The sequence below is a fragment of the Mesoplodon mirus genome (assembly GCF_964341445.2).
Source record: "Mesoplodon mirus genome assembly, chromosome: 2".
NCBI lineage: Eukaryota > Metazoa > Chordata > Mammalia > Artiodactyla > Ziphiidae > Mesoplodon > Mesoplodon mirus.
This window is the reverse complement of record NC_138977.1, coordinates 231,144,309-231,163,575: the sequence shown is the minus strand read 5'-3', so window position 1 is coordinate 231,163,575 and position 19,267 is coordinate 231,144,309. Positions and strand designations below refer to the sequence as shown.

Genomic DNA, 19,267 nt, shown 5'->3' with positions numbered 1-19,267 from the left:
CATCAGGTTGTGGCACTAACAGTTTCGTTTCGTTTCGTTTCGTTTCGTTTCATGGCTGAATACTGTTCCCACGAGTGTTCTTTTCAGCGGCCCTGAAATACTTCATGACGTGTGTACGTTGTAATCTGTTTATTCACGTGGTGTTGGATGTTTAGACCATGTCCAGGTTCTTGTTTCAGAGCTGTCGTGGCGACGGTGCAGCGAACGTTCGCTGCACGAATCCTGGCATTTCAGCTCAAGTGCGTCTGGAAGGGAAGGGCTGCACTGTGGGGCTGGGCTGCTGGGGGCCGAGGCTCCCAGATTGGTGTGAGGACTGCTTGTGTCGGAATCCCTGGGGCGTCGGTTTAAAATGCGTGTTCCCAGACCTGGCGCAGGATTAGTGCCCTTTGCTGTGGGAGGACGTAGAGTTTACACACCAAGGTTCCTCTGGTGGCCTCGTCCCCGGGAGGGCCAGCTGCGTCCCCCGGGTCACCGTGCAGTGTCAGGCACCTTGCAGGACCCTGGGTGAATGAGTGACCGAGGTACTGGGAAACACCTCTGCCCCGACCAGACGTCTGCTGTTTAATCCTCAGGTCACAGCCCAGCTTGGAACTCGAAACCCTCCATTTTATACCAGGTTCTCGAGCAGGTGTCCAGGGGGAGAGTCGTATGAGTCCTGGAGCACGGGATGAAGGCCCTTGTCCTCCTGCTGCCTGGGAGGGCTGCACGGGTGAAGAGGGCAGTTGCTGGCCTGGGTCAGGGCCCCCCCAGCCTCAGAATGTCCTCAGACCCTCCAAGGTGAGGCCAGAACAGCTGCACCTCTGGGAGCAGACGCTGGCACCGTGAGCATCCCCCTGGCTCCTGGTGTGGTGCCCACGGCAACGCAGCTGCAGGTGAACAGACGGCCAGGTGAGCGGTGAGCTCTGCTGACTTCGTTGTGCCCCCACCCCCACCCCATCAGTCTTGCTCTGCAGAGAGAGGCTCAGCTGTCGGCATGATGGGTGCCACTCAGAGCCCAGGGCAGAGCTCTGCCTAAGCAAGTGCTCCACGGTGAGACGTGCACCTGCCTGTCCTGGGAATCGGGCCTCAGAGCCCTCTTCCAGGAGCCGCCACCCAGCGAAGACCTGAGCACCTGGTACAGGCGTTTCCTCCACCTTGTCCTGCAGCCAGTCGTGGGCAGGCAGCCTGTTGACCAGCCTGCCCAGCGGAGGTTTCTGCGTGTGGGATTGCAGTCATGGCCTTGGGCAGGGCTGGGCCCAGAGTGTGTACCCTCCCCCCACCCAGGACCCACGCTGAACACCCAAGAGAGACCCACCTGCATCTGAGGAAGAGCTGAGATGGCCGGTGGAGCTCTGGCCGCCCAGCGCCTTCGATGACTCGCCCTTGTGCTCTGGTCATATTTGCACATCTGGGGGCGGGGGCCCAAAAAGAATTGCTCTGCTGACCGTCTGCCCGGGGGGATTAGCTCTGCAGTCTCCTCCCAGGCCCTGTCATTCTGCAGTGTGTGCCGTGGTTGGGAGTTTGAGAAGGGCGCAGTGGTTCTATTACAGGACAAGACCCTCCCCAGACAGCAGACACTGAGTTCTGATGGAGTCGCCCATGAACGGTGGGCAAGGGAGTAGGTACAAGGGGACCATGAGATCAGGCTCTCCCCTGGGGTCAGGAAGGCCGGGCCCAGCCAGGCAGTCTTCATGGCAGTAGAGGTGGGAACCCCATTTATTAAAGCTGTGTAACTGGGGTTTGTACTAGTGACATACCATCTGGAATGAACAAGTAGAGGTATGTGCAGGAGGAAACTTTCAAGTTGGGATCAAGTCCGTGCATTAGTGTAATCTTTCACATGCGTTGGGCGGTGACCTTCATAACCGATTCCGAGCAACGGAGACCCGAGTGCTGGGGGGCCCGTTGTGAGGGCCCGTCCGAGACTCGCGGGTACCCTTGTCTCAGTGTCTCAGCCGGAAGCAGAGAAAGGGCCCGACGTGGAACGTGCACATGAGAGTGTGTGTGTCTCAAAGGTCTGCACGCATAGGGTCGTTTGGGTTCCAGACCGTGGCAGGGACGGGGCCCCACCCCCAGGCCCAGGGAACAGGATCTTCTCAGGCTGTGTGGTGGCCCCGGGCTTGGGGGAGACTGGGGACCGTCCAGTGGTGTGACTGTGTGCTTTGCTGTGGGTGACGGGGTTAAAGACAGACCCCAGCGGAACTTCAAGGACCACAAGCCCCAGAGAGCCCTCCACTCCCTCTTGAGTTAATTGACCTCTGGCCCCCTATTGTTTTGGGGTTTTGATTTGTTTCTGAAGCTGAGACCTTTCATTCTCATCTATCCGTATAAAATTGGCTTTTCCCTCTTATATTCCTACTAAAAAGATAAGCTTCAGGGAATGTTAACTTCAAGTCTCTCCACTCAGGTTTTGGAGTAGAAACTGCTCACACTGGGTGGAATTGGCCACTGTGGGCGGCCTGAGTGTGGGCCCTGCTGACCACCTCCCCGGGCAGCTTCCTTGACCAGCGAGGCTCCCCAGGGCCGGGCAGTGGACGTGGGTTGTCTGTTGACTTCAGGTTCTCTGCCATCTTCCACGTACAGAACTTCCGCAGGAGCTGCCAGGCCTCCGGGCGTGTCACTGCAGGGCTGAGGGTCCATTTGGGAATGAGGTGGAAGGGGGCGGGCTCCGAGGGGAGAGAGCCTGGCCTGTCCCGGCTCTGGGTTGGGCTGTTTCCTGCGGCACAGACAGCAGTAAGTACTCGGGTGGCCAGCAGGCAAGCCGGGCAGCCCTGTAAGGAGGGCCAGAGCCTGGAGGGCTGAGAACCAGCTGGCCTGAGTGAGAGCCCGTCTGCAGGCTGGGCAGTGAAGTTAGGTTTGGGGTTCTTAAGCGGAGGTATGATCCGGCCGGTGCAGGCACGGGCATCTGCACTGGGGTCTGCACTCAAGCCTGTACGTGTGGAGCAGGGTAGAGAGAGAGCAGACACAGGGTTGAAGGCCAAGGGCAGTGTCAGCAGGGCTTTTGGTGACATCTCGGCAGGGCACAGGAGCCACCTGCATTAGTCAGCTACTGCTGCATAATAACTTACCCCTAAACTCGGGGGCGTACCGGAGCAATCATCAGTTCTCCTTTCTCAGTTTGTATGGGTCAGGAATCCAGACAGGCCACCATGGGTCAGCTTGTCTCTGCTCCACAAAGTCTGGGGCCTCAGCTGGAGCCCCGCCTGAGCAATCGCTCCCTGGCCTGGTGGCTGATGCGGCACCACTGCGCTGAGCTGGGGCTGTGGGCTGAATGCCCACAGGAGGGCTCACCACGTTCATTCCCTCGGCTTCCTGCCAGTACCGTGTGTGCATTCCCAGTGGCAGAAGTTCACAAAAAACAGAAATAAAACCAACAAGTTACTTAGGTAGAGATTAGTAAAAGTGTATTGTGCGCACACCAGAAAGACAGTTTGCAAACCAGGAGTACTCAAACCAAAACATGGGATGAGGCTCAGAGGATGTTGTTACAAAGTGGCGTATATAGTGTGAGGGCAATGATTCTTTATAGTGATTGGTTACAGATTTGAATTTTCTTAAAGAGAGTTGTCTAGTGGTTACCTCATGCCAGTTGGGGGAACTGTTTAAGTTTTGCTTATGATTTTCAGAGGCATAAGCAAGAACTGTCCCAGGTCAAGTTGACCTTTCTTGTCCTGCAAAATAAATTAAATTGTGCTTGTCTAACTGGTTTTGTCTCCTCGGGAGAAAATCGGTTGCATTTGATTATAACACCAGGGCAAGTGTTCTGAAGAGAGAATCAAAAGGAAGCCATACTGCCCTTTTTTTTTTTTTTTTTTTTTTGGCCGTGTTGGGTCTTCGTTGCTGTGCGTGGGCTTTCTCTAGTTGGGGTGAGCGGGGGCTACTCTTCATTGCGGTGCCTGGGCTTCTCATTGCAGCGGCTTCTCTTGTTGCGGAGCACGGGCTCTAGGCGTGCGGGCTTCAGTAGTTGTGGCGCACGGGCTTAGTTGCTCCGCGGCATGTGGGATCTTCCTGGACCGGGGCTCGAACCCGTGTCCCCTGCATTGGCAGGTGGATTCTTAACCACTGTGCCACCAGGGAAGTCCCACCATACTGGCTTTTGTGACCTGCCCCCAGAAGCCAGGCAGCAGCATGTGCAGCATTCTATTGGAGGCAGTTACAAAGGTCCACCTGGTTCAAGGAAGGGGACAAACCCGCCTCAGAGGAGGCGCGTCACTCACTGTGGTGTGTCAGATACAACATGGCGGCGGTGCTGCCATTTTGGGAAAACACAATCATACCTGTCGACTGAAATAAATGCACAACCTAAAAGTTGAGAATTATGCTTTATTCGGCAGACTTGCTGAGGACTTAAGCTCAGGATACAGCCTCTCAGCTCTCAGGGACTGTTCCGAAGAGGTAAGGGAGTGTAAGCAGATAGGGCAGGGGGGTCCCCGGAGAAAGAGAACCAGGAATGGCTTTCTGAACATACGAGAACCCGTTTTGGCCTACGCCATTTTGTGATCTAAGCCTGGCCCCGGTGCTTGCCCTTGAACAGGTCTCAGTAATCAGTGATGTTAAACAGGAACACAGGGACAGAGAAAAGGCAGTGATAAAAGCACAGTCCTAGTTCCTCCTCAAGGGATAAACATAATAATATACCTTGAGTTGTGCAGGAACTAAGGTCCCTACCCAGGTGGAGGGTGGAATGGTGATGTTGACCGTCCTGACTTAAATCAACAAAGACTTGACGCTGTCGACCTGACCTTTGCCCCAATTTTATGCTAAATTCTCTGCTCAAGCCCCTTCCTGAATATGCATATGCCCTTAGCTTAAAACTAACCCAGTTTTGGGCTTCCCTGGTGGCGCGGCGGCGGCTGAGAGTCTGCCTGCTGGTGCAGGGGACAGGGGTTCGTGCCCCGGTCCGGGAAGGTCCCACATGCCGCGGAGCAACTGAGCCTGTGCGCCACAACTACTGAGCCTGCGCTCTGGAGCCCGTGCTCCGCAACGAGAAGCCACCGCAATGAGGAGTGGCCCCCGCTCGCTGCAACTGGAGAGAGCCCGTCTGCAGCAACGAAGACCCAACGCAGCCAAAAACAAATAAAAATAAAATTAAAAAAAAAATTCCCCAGTTTTGCTGGTGGGGAGACACTGCTTTGGGAAAGATCCCCGGTGTTCTCCTTACTTGCTGTGATAAATTCTTCCTTCTCCCGATCTTTGCTGGCTTGGCTGTGTCTTTCGGCTCGACACCCACCGAGAGGTGAACCTAGTTTTCGGGTAACGGGAGGAGCCAGTATGTACAGGAGTTTTTGCAAGCAAAACAAAGCAAAAAACCAGGTAGTCCGAACAGCAAAATATTACTGCTAATTAAAGAAAACCGGACATCTCAAGTTAATGAATTTAGTGCTTTCCTATGTATGGGAAGATGCAAGATGTATGGGCTCCTTGAAATCATTCCTTTTATATGCACCTCAGCTGGCCAGCTGAAGGTGATCCCTCCCCCCAAAAATTAAGACACCTAGTGTTGGGGGGCGTGGGGGTGGGGATGGGGGGGTCCTGTGAAGCTCAGGTCGCTGGGGCCCCTACGGGGAGTCAGAGCACTGCTTCCCTGGGCAGGGGTGCGGCACCCTAGCCAGGTACCTGAGGGGTCTCAGCAGGCTGACGCCTGGAAGACAGCGCAGGGGTGCTCGCAGCACACCCGCTTGGCCCAGAAGTCGCACCCACCTGCCCTCAGGGTCCTTCCAGTGTGAACAGCGTTGGGTGAAGGAGTAAGTCCTCCCTGTGCCGCCACCCAGCCCTCCCCACCCCAGGGCACCACGGACCCTGCGGGCTGGAGGGGCTGGGGGACGAGTCCCCAAGGCCTGGGGGTGGAATGGGGGCTGGAGAGGAGGCCTTCATGCACGGAGGGCGCTGGAGAGGTCCTGGGCCTGGCCGGGAAAGGGAGGCCTCGGAAGACGGCGCCTGCGGGCCTGGGCTGGGGTCGACCCCGCCCCGAGGCGGCCCACGCAACCCCAAGTCCTCCGCACTCCGGGGGAACCCTCCCTTCAAGCCACGCCCATCTCCCGCCGGGCCCCGCCCCTATATGCCCCCCGCCCCCTCCGGCCCCTCTCCCCTCCAGGATCCGCCCCACACGCGGCCCCGCCCTTCCCGGCCCCGTCCCTCGTGGCCGCCCCGCCCTCTCAGGCCCAGCCAGCAGGGCGGTGCTGAAGGGCGTCCCCGCGCTGCCGCGCCCGAGCTGCTCTACGCCCTGGCGCGGATGGGGCACGGAGATGAGATCGGTGAGGGCGGCGGGGGCAGAACTTCTGGGAGATCCACCCCCCGGGGACAGAAGTCGGGCGGGGCCCCTGGTCCTGGGTGGGAGCACTGCTTTGACCGCCCTCGCGCCCTCAAGGAAACTGAGGCCTGACTGGGCGGTCACGAGGACGATGGCCCTTGGTCCGAGAGGGGCTGTGTCCGGCAGATCCGGTTCCTCCCCCAGCCCGGGTGTGCGGGGCCCCGGGCGGCCAAGTCCACGCCCCGCCTCAGGCCCTGTGTGCCGCTCCTACTCCAGCCTTCACCCCACACGGCCCCCAAGGGGCCACCACCGCCTGCGCCTGGGCTGTCCCTGACGTTTGCAGCGGTTTCTCTTTTATTGAGGCTGTGAGCCTGGACCGGGCTGCGTGGCCGGACGCTGGGCGGGACTCCGGGCAGCGTTCGAGCGACACCTGCAGTTCCTCCGACGCCTGGTGCTCCCCCTCCTCCCCTCTCTCGGACGGGAAGGGAGGGGCAGTGGGCGCGTCCTAACGCATCTGACCGGCGACCCTGGGTCTGCGGCCAAGCCCGCGGTGGGAGGGTGCGCTGCGCGGACCCACCGCGGATATCTAACCGTGCTGGCTGTTCAGTTCTTGAGGCCGTGAACTTCCCCACCGCCTCCATCTGCAGGTGTGGCCCAGAGGAGATCCCTGCCGATGGTGAGCCCCACCTTCTGCAGGCCGGGGTGGGGAGGGTGGACTGTCATCCGGCCCCTGGGCTGTCCAGGTGCTGCAGCTGTGCTCCTACCCCCACCAATTCCTCAGTAACCCACCAGTGACCCAGGAAATCTCAGTGCCAGGACCCTCAAGATTCTCCCTGCAGCCCCCAGCCCCCAGAAGTGAGCCTGGGCCTCCTGCCCCATCTCACACACCACTTGGTGTCTTCTTACAAACGGGGAAACTAAGGCCTTGCACCGTCTCGGCTGGCTGAGCAGCGGTTCCCGGCCCAGGTCAGGTGTTCAGCCTTTACTCTGCTCTAGAATCCCACCACTCGTGACCTGGCCTCAAAGGTTCCAGGTGTCCGCACACTCCGTCTCTTAAGACCCTTTCATCCCCCCAGGGGCCAGTGGGAGGTGAGGCTGGGAGCGCCCTGGAGCCAGGTCCAGGAGGTACCAGTAAGAGAGGGGTTAGCAGTCCTGAGGGTAATGGGGGGCATGGGCTGGGCTTGGGCTGGGCCTGGATGCCTCCACCCCCAGCAATGCTGTGAGGCAGGAACACGACTCTCCCTGCAGAGTTCAGGCCACTAAAGGCACAGAGATGTGAAATGTGGGGTAAACGCAGCCCCCTGGACAGGGCGCTCCCGACCTGGCGGCCCCAGCTTCCGCACCTGCCCAGGGAGCTGAGCCCGCTGTGCCTCGGTTTACACCTTGGGCCACGTAACCCGAGGCGCTCTCCTCCCTTTCCGCAGGGTGGGCCACGGAAAGGCCCACATGGTGGAAGAGAAGGAGGCCTAAGTAAGTCACGGTGCGGCCCCCAGAAGTGACACACACACCCTGGCAAACAAGCAGTTAGCATTCAGCGTCCAATATGCAGAAAAGTCTAACCTTGTTGAAACGAGGGAAAAAAGGCAGAAGGAAATGCACTCCCACAGTAGCAGGGTTTCCTTTACGTGGTAAGATTACAGCCGGTTTTTTTTTTCGTGGGCTTCTGCATTTCCTGGTTTTGTACAATGAGCACGCATTAGTTTAACAATCAGAAACCAACTTTCGGGAGAGCAGGGGCCCTTGGAGCCAAGTGGGGCAGGTCTGGGGGCAGCCTGGGGCCAGAGGGGCCTTCTTCAAGACCCCACTGTCCTCGTCACAAGGAGGTCATCTCCAGGGCCTTCTGGGTTCAAGGAGGTGGCCCAGGTGCCCCTCCTGGTGGACGAGTGTTTGGGGGTCACCACCAACAACCCGTGTGGTAGAGTGAAGGGGGATGGGCAGGGCCAGGACAGTGGCAGGTACCGTGGCCAGGGCGGGGAGACACCAATGTGACCTCAATAAGTGTCACCCCACGGGCAGCAGGTGGCCGGGCAGGAGAGGGCTGCGTCTGAGGCCGGCACTCTGCCCTCAGGCCTGGGCACCCCTCAGCACCTGGAGGCTGTGCTGCAGCTACTACCACTGGACAGCTACGTGGAGAGCCCGGTAAGGCTGCTCTGTGCCTCAGTTTACCCTTTGCCAGAACTCGGGGGGCCACTTGCCTTGGGTAGGGGGGAGGACCCGTGTCCCCAAAGACCCCTGAGCCTGATCAGAGGAGCCCTGAACTGTCACCCAACAAAGGGTCCTGGAGGCACCCAGGGCAGGAGCGGTGGGCTACAGAGCTGACCCCCTCTGTCTCCAGGCTGTGGTCATGGAGCTGGTGCCCAGCAACAGGGAGAGGGGCCTGCAGACCCCAGTGTGGACAAGCTACCAGTCCATCCTCTCCAGGGCCGGCTGTGCGGTGAGCCTGAGATCCCCACCAGGAAAGGGGTCAGGGATCCTCTGTGCCTCCTTGGAGTCCCGAGAGAAGTGAAAGACAGGCCCCCCCCGAACCCTGCACCATGGTTGTGCGAGCTTCTACCCGGGGGTATGGCCACCCCTTGCCCCGGCCTCCCCGCTCCCTTCCAGGACCCTGACCTATCTCTGCCTGGGGGTCCTCACCCACCCCAGCCTGTCTGAGCAGAGCCAGGGGAAAGCGGGGAACCCCTGGCCCCTGTCTGTGGTCAGAGGCCTGGCCTGATGCTGCCTGTCACCCCCCCCAACCCTTCAAGGGGCCGGGCCTGTCCTCCCAGGACCACCCACCAGCAGGTCTTGGGCAGGACCTTCCTGAAGAGAGGACCCGGGGCTCCTGTCCTGGACAGCAGCCCCACCCCAACCCCCAGGGCAGCTCAGACGATTCAAGGGCCCCAGGCAGGTGGCCACCACAGCCCCCTGTGCACCTGTCCGCCCAGCCCTCGCAGGTCAGGAGCCCAGCGTCCTGGGGACCCCAGCCTGGAGAATCTGCTGATGCCCCACTGGGCCTGGGGCCCTCAACCGTCCCCCCTTGCCTTCCAGAGGCCCCTGGCCACAATAGAGAGATTTGAGTTTTATGAGCGGACCAGAAAAGCTTTTGTTTTGTTTTGTTTGCGGTACACGGGCCTCTCACTGTTGTGGCCTCTCCCGTTGTGGAGCACAGGCTCCGGACGCACAGGCTCAGCGGCCATGGCTCACGGGCCCAGCCGCTCCGCGGCATGTGGGATCTTCCCGGACTGGGGCACGAGCCCGTGTCCCCTGCATCGGCAGGCGGACTCTCAACCACTGCGCCACCAGGGAAGCCCCAGAAAGGCTTTTGCTGTTGTGACAACTGGGTGAGCTCTGGCTGGACCTGCTGGGTCCACTGGGTCCACTGGGTCCTGCTGGGTCTGGGCCAAGCCTGGGGCCCTACCCCTTCCCGCTGCAGAGCCCTCCCCACCCTCTGCTCAGCCCCTGCCCCGGGGGGGACTAGATGCCCCACGGGGAATGGCAGAGCCGAGGGCTTTGCTGCAAGTGCACAGGGTGGGTGGCAGCGCAGGGCTCTGGGCACCCCAGTCCTCTCCATCCCAGCTCGGCACTCAGCCTGCTCCTTATGCAGGGGGGCGGCCCTCTACGGAAGCCTCATCCTCGAGAAGGGGTGCTGGCCCCCGACGCCCTGTTCCAGGCCTGTTGAAGACCACCCGCCCAGAGAGGGATCTGGAACCCTGAGCCCAACGCCGCCACCAGCAGGCGTGTCCAGCGGCAGATGAACTGGCCTGGCCCTGCCCGGCAGCGCTCAAAGCTCACCCAGCCAGGGGCTCCGGGGGCCCAGCGTGTCCTGGGTGGGCCTCTGCTGACCAGGGCTGGCGTTATCCCAGTTCAGGAAAATGATGGAAAAGTGCAGTGACTTGCCAGCAAATAGTCCAAAGGTTTAAACAGGAGCTCCATCTTCACTCACAAAGGCCTGTTTGGTGCTGAGTACAACAGCGGCTGTGGGCTCCCCGGAGGGCAGGCCCCACCCACTCTCCGTGAACCCTCAGGTGGGAAGTAAGGCCTCCCTCCTCCCGATGGGTTTGGGTCACCTGACTTGGCAAGTCCTTGGGTTTGGGACGAGAGTTCACACAGGTCGAGACCCTTGCGTGGGGAGATCGCACAGAGGGCCTGGGCAGGGGCCTGGGGGCCTGGGTGGGGGGCCTGGGTGATGCAGCACACGGCAGGGGGCCTGGAGGTGGATGCATCAGCTACCCAGGCAGCTCTGAGTTGGCTGCAGTCACTAAGGTGGCCCTTGAAGAGGGGGCCAGGGCTGTTCCTTCAGCCCCAGAGGCAGGAGGGCAGGTGGCAGAGGCTGGTCTGGAGCTGACCACACTGTCAGCTGGGGTGGGGGGCGCTGGGCCCCGTGCCTGTGTTCCCTCGCTCTGGTGGTTGAGCACCTGCTGAATACACATGAGCCCGAGTGGGTCTGGGGAGGGCCGGGGCGGCAGGTAGAGGACAGGAGGACACGAGGCGCCCAGGCAAAGGGGGCCTGCAAAGTTGCGACGGCTTCCCGGCACATTCTCAAACTGGGTCTCCCTGGGTGGGCGGGGTTCCCACCGGCCAGTGTCCCTCCCTGAGGGCGCTCTCCCTGCTCTTCCAGACCTTCTCACAGCACGTGGGCGTGGGAGCTGGGATGACCAGGGATCCCCAGGGCTCGGAGGAGGCTCCCATGGTTAGGACCAGGGGCTGGTGGGCCTGGAAGGCAGACAGGTCCACTGGGCGGAGGTCTGGGGCTAAGCCTGGGGAAGGAACCACATTCTGGGCCCGCCACTGCCGGGGCTAATCTCAGACCCCTGACCCCACGGCCAGCCGCTTCCAGCCACACACGGGCCTCTCTTGAAACAGCTTTATTGAGGTTGAATTGACACGCAGTAAGTAAGCTGTTCACGTTTAAAGCATTCAGTTAAATTCGTTTGGGTGTTGGACCAGCACCTCCATCCCCCGCTTCTGCCCTGCTGGTCTGCCCGCCTCCCTGCTGGTCAGTGTGCACTTTGCAGACCTCTGTGTAAGTGGAAGGCCGTGCATGCCCTCTGCGTGCTCACGGTGGGGTGGGGGGTGTGTGTTTGCGTGTGCTGTGTGTGTCGATGATTCCACTTTGCTGCAGAGCGGGATTCTGCTGTGCACGCGCTGCTGTGTTCCATCCAGGCAGCTCTTGGGGGGCACCGGGTTGCTTTCAGCTCTTGGCTTTTGCAGATAAGCTTGCTGTGAACGTGCCCGCACAAGTCTGCGTGGACACGAGCCTTCATTTCTGGAGTAAACACCTCTGGTCAAGGCTCGGCCGTAGGGCGTGTGTATGTGTGACTTTGTAAGGAACTCCCAAACCGTTTCCAAAGCAGCTGAGCTGGTTTACATCCCCAGCCCTGGGAATGTGCATTCCAGCCCCTGGCCCTCATCCTGGCTGCCGGTCTTTCCCGTGAGCCGCTCTAAGGGGACTGTAGCGGTGAGTTCTCTGATCATTAATGGCGTTGAACATCTTCTCATGGGTGTATGTGCCTTCTGTTTTCTTTGGTGACATGAATGGTCAATCTCTTGCCCATTTTGGCACTAGGGCGTTTAATGATTCTGGTCACCAATTCCACTGTGTGTGTGGGGGGGGGAGGGGCAGGGGGCTTCCCCCACCGCCAGGCAGCCCCTCGGCACCAGCCGGCGTCCTGCAGTCCGCTTGGTTCTGACACCCCCTGCCCGGGGACACGTCAGATCCCGCAGGTTCAGGGCTCAGTCCCACAGGACTGCCCCCCATGATGCCCCCACTCCAGATGCCAGTCCCAAGTCCAGGGGGGCACCCAGGCTTCTGACAGACCGGCTGTAGATGGAGGGTTCCCTTGATCCCTCCTCAGACTCAGTTTTCTAGGGCGGCTCACAGAACTCAGGGAAACATTCACTCCCTAGATAACTGCTTATCCTAAAAGGATAGGACTCAGGACCAGCAGGCGGATGAGGTATGGGGAGGGGCTTCCGTGCCCTCTCCAGCACCCCTCTCCCCGCACCTACACGTGCTCACCAACCCAAAGCTCTCCAGACCCATCCTTCTGGGTTTCTGTGGAGCCTTTAATACACAGGCTATTTGATTCAGTCACTGGCCACTGGCGATTGATCCGACCCCCAGCCCCTCTCCCCTCCCCGAGGTCTGGGCGTGGGGCTGGAGGGTCCAAACCTCTATTCCTGGTCACTTTCCTGCAACCGGCCCCATCCTTAGGGACCTTCCCAGAGTCACCTCAGTCACACAGCAAAGGACAACTTTATCACGCCCATCACTCAGGAAAGTCTAAGGGCTTTAGGGGCTCTGTGCCAGCATCAGGGATGAAGAGCACGCACATTTCTGATTATAAGTCACAGTATGACAGTACTTTTCACTTAGTCCAGGCTCTTGCTGGGGAGCCCCAGTGCCCACCAGAAGGGTCTTGGGTTCAACCAAATGCTCAGACTCAGGGAAGAGCACAGACCACCCTTGCCAGCCGTCCACTGAGGAAGAACGTCCCACAGGTGCAGTGGGTCACAGCTGCCCTGTGGCTCAGGGCAGCTCAGGTGTGTGGGGATGAGGGTCGCTGCGCACCGCCTGGCCAAGAGCCTGTGCCCCCAGACACAGGTGCAGCGTCCAGGGTCCCCGGCAGGACCACTGCATCAGGGAAGCCAGGGCTGCGGCTCCCGGGAAGGACCTCAGTTGTCTGAGGTCCCTGCCGGGATGCCTCACCCACCAGCAGTCACTCTGCAGAAGCAGTACTGCCTAGTGACGCCAGGGAGCAGAGGCAGGGGATCCAAGCTCAGCACCCTCTGTAGAAGGGGTGAGCAGTGGCAGTGCGCCTGGGAGTTTGGGGGCGGGGGTCATAGGGGGCTGAGCCGGCCTGTGGCCTCTGCCAGTGTCTCCTGCTCACCCCCAAGTCCCCAGCTCCTGTGGGTCTCTGGCTGTGCCCTCGGGGCAGACAGTGCCCACTGGGGACCTGGCTCCAGCAGGGCTGGAGAGAGACTTGGCCACAAACACCACCCTGGGCTGCCCAGGGCCATGGCCACCATCGACCTCGGGTCTGAGCAGGTCACCGCCGGGGCCTCAGTCTCCTCGTTGGTACTGGGGGCAACAGAGCTTCTGTCTGTGGGGCCTCGAAGCCGGGAGGCATGTACGCCTCTGAGCAGCGCATCTTGGGGTGAGGCTGCCATTTGAGGCCTCCAGGGGCTTGGGACTCGTGGGGGTGACACAGGAGCTTTAGGGCACATGGGGTCCCCAGGACAGACCCACGGTCTCTGGAGCAGCCGGGCGCCTCTTTCTGTCTTAGCCCCCAGCAGGCTCAGTCTGGGCGGTGGGGAAGTTTCAGGCACCAAGTGCTTCCCTCTCGATGCTGGATCGCGATTGCCACACAGAAACCCCGCCTGCCCTTGCACACACCCCAGCACATGTACAACTTGTGGAAAATTCCAGTGACCCTAGACCTGCATCTGCGGCATCAGGCCTGCTGAGCCAGGCCATGTCAGAGGACTGGTCACCTCAGAGAGCGCCGGCAACTGCCCAGAAAATGAGGACAGAAAGGCTGGGGCCAAGTCTACCCCCACTCACCTGTGCACCCGCCTGCCATCCCCCTGAGCACCTGTCCACTTGCCCCCCGTCCCCCTGAGCACCTGTCCACTAGCCCCCTCATCCCCCTGAGCACCTGTCCACTTGCCCCTGTCCCCCAAGCACCTGTCCACTTGCCCCCAGTCCCCCTGAGCACCTGTCCACTTGTCCCCCATCACCCTGAGCACCTGTCCACTTGTCCCCCAGTGTCCTGCTGAGCACCTGTCCACTTGCCCCCGTCCCCCTGAGCACCTGTCCACTTGCCCCTGTCCCCCTGAGCACCTGTCCACTTGCCCCCCCGTCCCCCTGAGCACCTGTCCACTTGTCCCCCCGTCCCCCTGAGCACCTGTCCACTTGCCCCCCCATCCCCCTGAGCACCTGTCCACTTGTCCCCCCGTGTCCCGCTGAGCACCTGTCCACTTGCCCCCCCGTCCCCCTGAGCACCTGTCCACTTGCCCCCCGTCCCCCTGAGCAGTCAGTGACTGGGCTCCCTGCTCCCAAGTCCTTTCCATTCTCCGGTCCTGTCCGCGGGGAGCCCAGAGAAGCTCCGTCCGCACCCCAGCACATGAGGAGGCCTGGGGGAAGCAGATGGCTCCCAGAGCATGGGCGCTGGATGCAGGAGCCGAGCATCAGCCTGGGGCTGCCCAGGGGCAAGCCTGGGGCCCCCCTTCTCCCAGACAGAGCAGGTGGGGCCCACGTCACTGTTCTTGAGGACACGTGTGGCTGCTGCCTCTGCAGAGTTTATTTTTGCAGCTGGGGGGGGGGGTCAAGGCTCCCAGGGGTCCTCCTTGGGGTGGTAGATGTGGTCTCGGTCCTCCTCTGGCCCTTGAAGCACCTGCTGAGGTGGCAGCACCTGAGCCCAGGGCCTTGCCTCCTCCTTGGCCTCCTCAGGCCAGTTGTGGTACAGGCTGTCCTGGTCAGGCTCAGGGCCCCGCCTGGGGCTTGGGACACGGCCCAGGGTGTCCTCAGTCTCTGCCAGGGCCTTGGCACCTAGGGACAGACAGAGGGAAGTGTGGCCTCAGTTTCCCTCCTGAGGCTTCATTCGTCCAAGTTGGCCCCTTGCGAGCCCCCTGCCATGACCTTGCTCCCCCCTCCCCAGGGGGCAGCGCCTGCCCTGACCTTGCCGCTTCTCCCCGGTGGCGGCCAAGAGCTTTGGTGCCATGAACAGCCACATGAGCTGGCTGTCCTTCTCCGGAGGCTCCACCGCTCGGGCGCCCCAGGCCCTGTGAGCAAGAGCGTCTGGGTCAGGTCACCGTGCGCAGCGGGAGACCCCAGGACAGCACCCCTGCCCCGCCCCCAACCCAGACCCTCGCGCCAGGCATCCCCACAACGTCCCTCATGTGTGTGGGGCCCGGGAAGGTCCCCGAGGGTGAGGCCTTGAGAAGGCTCCATGTGCTTGGCCGGGGCTCCCTCCTGTGCCGAGGTCAGCGGAGCCCAGTCTACAGGCGGTGCTGCGTCCTCCCGCCTGGCCGGCCATCTCACGTGGGTACGGGAAGGGGGCATGGCTGGCCCAGTCTGCTGCCTTGGCCACCCCATGCGGGAGCCACCCTGGAGGCTACAGGGGAGCAGCGGACCCGGGCGGTGCAGGAGTGGGGGACTGGATCCTCCAGGCCCTGCGCTCTTCTCAGATCTCAGGGGCTCCTGTGCCTCCCCTCCCCAAAGCTGCTGGACAGGATCCCCCCTCCATCCATGAAGACCCCCAGCTCAGGGAAGGCCCCAAGGGGGCACAGCAGGGGAAGGCGCGAGAGGCTGCCGGGGGCACTCACTCCTCCGTGTCCTGCTCAGCCCCGACTTTGCCTTTGTTCTGGACGAGGACCTGGGAGAGAGAGGTCGCAGGTGAGGCTCAGTGCGGTCCTCCAAGGGTCCTCCTCTGGGGACTGGCTGGAGGCCGTGTGGTTTCTGGGGAGACTTGGGGACAGCATGGCGTCTATGGTTGCACCACCTGTCCCCTGGTGGCCTGAGGAAGGGGGGCCAGTTCCTCTGTCCGTACTTCCTTGCGGGGCCAGTGGGGCAGGGGAGCAAATGAAACGGGTGACTCAGCCCAGTGACCAGTGCCTGGCAGCTGTGGGACAGCTGTGCCGGTCCTCCTGTGTCTCCCTCTTCACCTGGCACTCCCAGGGTGTAGGGCTGAGTGGCCCGGACCCAGGGCTGGTGAAGAACACGGCCCCAGCACAGTCTTGGCCCCTGGGCAGCCCTGCATGTGGAGGTGCCCTGGGCTTCACAGCACAGGTGAGCGTCATCAGGCCCCCTCCTCCACCTGGCTCACCTGGGGTCGTCGAGCCTTGTCCATCAGACCCCGCAGAGGGGCCGCTCCCCTCATCCTGAGGGTCCCCCCAGTGCCCACGGGCCCGCCCGGTGCAGAGGACCTGCAGTCCCGTGGGTGCCACGCCTTCCCTGCCCTAGGCCGGCTTGTGCCTTTCTCCACCCCCTGCTGATGGGGCTGAGGGCGGAAGCCACGGGGCGGCCGGGTGAGGAGCCCGCACATACCTGGGGGGTCCATGCTGAGCTCGCCTCCAGCAGAAACACAGCCCCCAGGCTGGTGATCAGGAGAAGCCTGGGGGACAAGGGAGGAGCGTGAGAGACAGGCAAGGCTCTACCTCTGCCCCGCGACCTCCAGACACGACGCCTGGCATGGCCGGCGATGGTCCAGCCAGGGGGGCCAAGGGCCGGGTCCTGATCAGGTCCACAGGTGGTTTACTGTCCCCCACGTCACAGAGCAGGCCACGCAGGCACAGAGATGGGGCCTCCACAGGCCCACACCTGCTCCCGGACCCTCGGACCCCACCCTGCAGGCCCGGGTTACCGCGTGGATCTGGTGGTCCCAGCTTTGCCTCTGGCTCCGCAGCGTGTGCCAGCCGCACCGTTGGGGCCTGGCGCAGTGGGGCTGTGGCACCGATGGGGCACGGGCTTGGGGCTCAGCTGGCAGGCGCTCAAGGCCGCAGCACCCCTGAGGCTGTGCCCGTGGCTCCTCAGAGGCAGGTGGCACTCCGCTCTGTCCCAGAGCCGTGGGTGGACGCCGGGGCCGTTACCTGGGCGGGAAGCCCAGGAGGGGCGGGGAAGATGGGGTGCTTCGCCGGGACACGTCTAGCCTGACCTCAAGGAGCTCGAGGACCCAGCCCAAGCAGGGGCTCCGAGGAGCGATGGCCGAAGGCAGGAGGTGTGGAGGGACGCACAGGACAGAAGGCAACCAAGGGACTCAGCAGCGAGGAGGCCTCACCCAAGACAGGCCGGGTCGGGAGAGCAGGGGACGGCCGGGGCTGACTGCGGCGGGGACGCGTGGCGTGGGGTTAGGGTGCCCACGCGTGCCTGTGCGTGTGCATGGCCGCGTGCGTGGTGTGGGTGTGCGTAGCGTGCGCGTGTGTGGTGTGCATGTGCCCCGTGTCTTTTGCGTTATTAAAATACAAGACAACAGGCCCCCAGTGGAGTTGCTGAGCTGAGCCTTCAGCGCCTTTGGTGCCTCGAGGCACCAAACTGAGACCTCAGTACAGGGTGGGGTGGGTGGGGTGGGTGGGGTGGGGTGGGCCGGGCCCTCCCCGGGATGGAATCCTGAGCCAGACAATCCGGAACTGCCAGGCGGCACTCGCGGCCCTGCCTTTCCCTGAAAGAAGGTGACCCGACCACAGCCAGCGCCCTTCGCTTACAGGAACTTCCTTGTTCACCCCACCTCCCCACCCCCGGCCTGTAGAAGTCTTTCACTCTGTACAGCTCACTGGAGCTCCTTTCTATCTGCTAGATTGGATGCCGCCCCTATTTGAATCGAGTTTTGCTTAAATAAACTCAGAATGTTTGACACGCCTCAGGGCATCTATCTCTCGGCAGTGGCAGTCCGTGGGCAGGAAAGTTTCTGCTCCGCAGCTGGGCCGGGCTGGGAGCACGTGGCTGGGGGAAGGGGGCAGGGGCGGCCCATCAGGCTTCCTGCCTGATGCCCCTATTCCAGCCCCACAAAGACCTTCGCTCCTCTGGGTGACTCAGCACTTTGGGGTGGAGGTTCCCCTGCACTCCCAGGGGGCAAAGGGCAGGGGCCTGCCCTGAACTGCAGGGCGCTGGCCCAGTCTGGTCAGCTACCCTGCCTCTCCTGGGCACCGACCCCAGACAGAGGCTCTGGACACCAAGAGGTCCCCATGTCACTGATCAGCCCGCCTCTGGTCCACGCTGGGGTCCCTAGGAGAACCCCCCAGGACAGGAGGGCCGGGGAGAGCTCTGGCTTAGAGGGGGAGGGGCCCCCCACCCCTGCCACAGGTGGAGGAGGCGGAGGGAGACCCCCTCAGGGGAAATGGCCTCTGACATCAGGGTCCTGGAGGAGCCCCAGTGCTTCCCCTGCCTCACACCCCAGCTCCCAGGGTGACGACCCCTTGGGCTCCAGCTGCCCCACCCGCATCGCCCCCAGCCTCCAGCCCCGTCTCAGCGTCTTGACCCCCACTTTCATTTCATCAGTCACAGACCTGCCTTCTTTGGCCCTGGTGCTTCCCACCCGCTGCCAAGGGCTCCCGGGTGACTCTCCACAGGGTCAAGGGACCCCAAGGGACAGTGGTCTCTCTCAGAAGCCACAGGGGTGGCCTTTGGAGCTGGAGCCCAGGGGCTACAATCATTCTGGAGGACTCGGGAGGGAAAGCCCTGTCCCCAAGCCCTTGACACCCGGGAGGAGCTGGCGTCCTGGGGAGCAGCCAGACCCTGGTTTGCAGACAGAGCCCCGACCCCCATCTGAAACCGGGCTGGGCTGGGGACCCAGGTGCCCCAGGGGTTGTTCCCTGAGTCCAGGGCTCCTGGACCCAAGTGACCACACAGCAAAGCTGTGGGTAGGGTGTTTGGGTGGGGACCCGGGTTTGCAGGCGCTGGGCATTACCTCCTCATGCTGGGGTCCCCTCCTCACTGTAGACGGCGCTCTGGGGGACCTGCAGCTGCAGACCCAGCTAGCCAGCAGCCCAGGGATCCAGATGTCTGGTCCTCTTCCTCCCCGCCCTCACCTCTCGAGGTCTTATGGCCCCCGTGTGGGCGTGTCTGGACAGAGGTCAGGGCGGGGATCCTGACTGGGCTGCCGAGGTGACTGAGTCCACCTGTGTGTCACACGCATGACCCTCCCCAGCACCCACCTCCTGCCCGCTCCAGCCACCTGACACAGCCCTACCTCCCCCCACCTCTCCACACGCTGGAACTCGCACAGCCTCCACCCCACCCAGGCCCTGGGCTCTGTCACCCAGGGGCATGGGACCCCAAGTGGGGCTGACTGCTTGGATGGAAGCCGGAGGGCGTCCCAGCCCACCCTGCCTGCTGGGTCTTCAGCCGCAGCTGCTGGACTCCTCAGAAATATCACAGGTTCCCCCAATTTTTTTTTTTTTGGCTGCACTGGGTCTTCGTTGCTGCGTGAGGGCTTTCTCTAGTTGTGGTGAGCGGGGGCTACTCTTCGTTGCGGTGCGTGCGCTTTTCATTGTCGTGGCTTCTCTTGTTGCAGAGCACGGGCTCTAGGCACGCGGGCTTCAGTAGTTGTGGCATGCGGGCTC

The 19,267-nt window shown here is 62.0% G+C and overlaps 2 protein-coding genes across 3 annotated transcripts; one reads left to right on the top strand and one right to left on the bottom strand.

The window, feature by feature from the left end:
- The first annotated feature begins 6,152 nt into the window (after window positions 1-6,152).
- FUOM (fucose mutarotase) lies at window positions 6,153-9,902 on the top strand. 2 transcript variants are annotated; one of them, XM_082605455.1, is made up of 7 exons: window positions 6,153-6,233; window positions 6,592-6,760; window positions 6,877-6,905; window positions 8,298-8,368; window positions 8,565-8,663; window positions 9,378-9,549; window positions 9,813-9,902. In XM_082605455.1, exons 1-6 carry the CDS (start codon window positions 6,212-6,214, stop codon window positions 9,540-9,542), a joined length of 555 nt encoding a protein of 184 aa, XP_082461581.1. In that variant the 5' UTR covers window positions 6,153-6,211; the 3' UTR covers window positions 9,543-9,549; window positions 9,813-9,902. The 2 variants fall into 2 exon arrangements, with proteins under 2 accessions (XP_082461581.1, XP_082461582.1); XM_082605456.1 differs by lacking the exons at window positions 9,378-9,549; window positions 9,813-9,902 and adding an exon at window positions 9,154-9,292.
- A 4,633-nt stretch (window positions 9,903-14,535) lies between these two features.
- Window positions 14,536-18,720, bottom strand: PRAP1 (proline rich acidic protein 1; the record flags this gene model as incomplete). The annotated part of the gene is made up of 5 exons (XM_082610376.1): window positions 18,613-18,720; window positions 16,257-16,323; window positions 15,536-15,585; window positions 14,889-14,992; window positions 14,536-14,759 (listed from the first exon to the last, which is right to left on the bottom strand). The coding sequence occupies exons 1-5, from the start codon at window positions 18,618-18,620 to the stop codon at window positions 14,536-14,538; spliced, it is 453 nt and encodes a 150-aa protein (XP_082466502.1). The 5' UTR covers window positions 18,621-18,720.
- Between the last annotated feature and the right edge of the window lie 547 nt (window positions 18,721-19,267).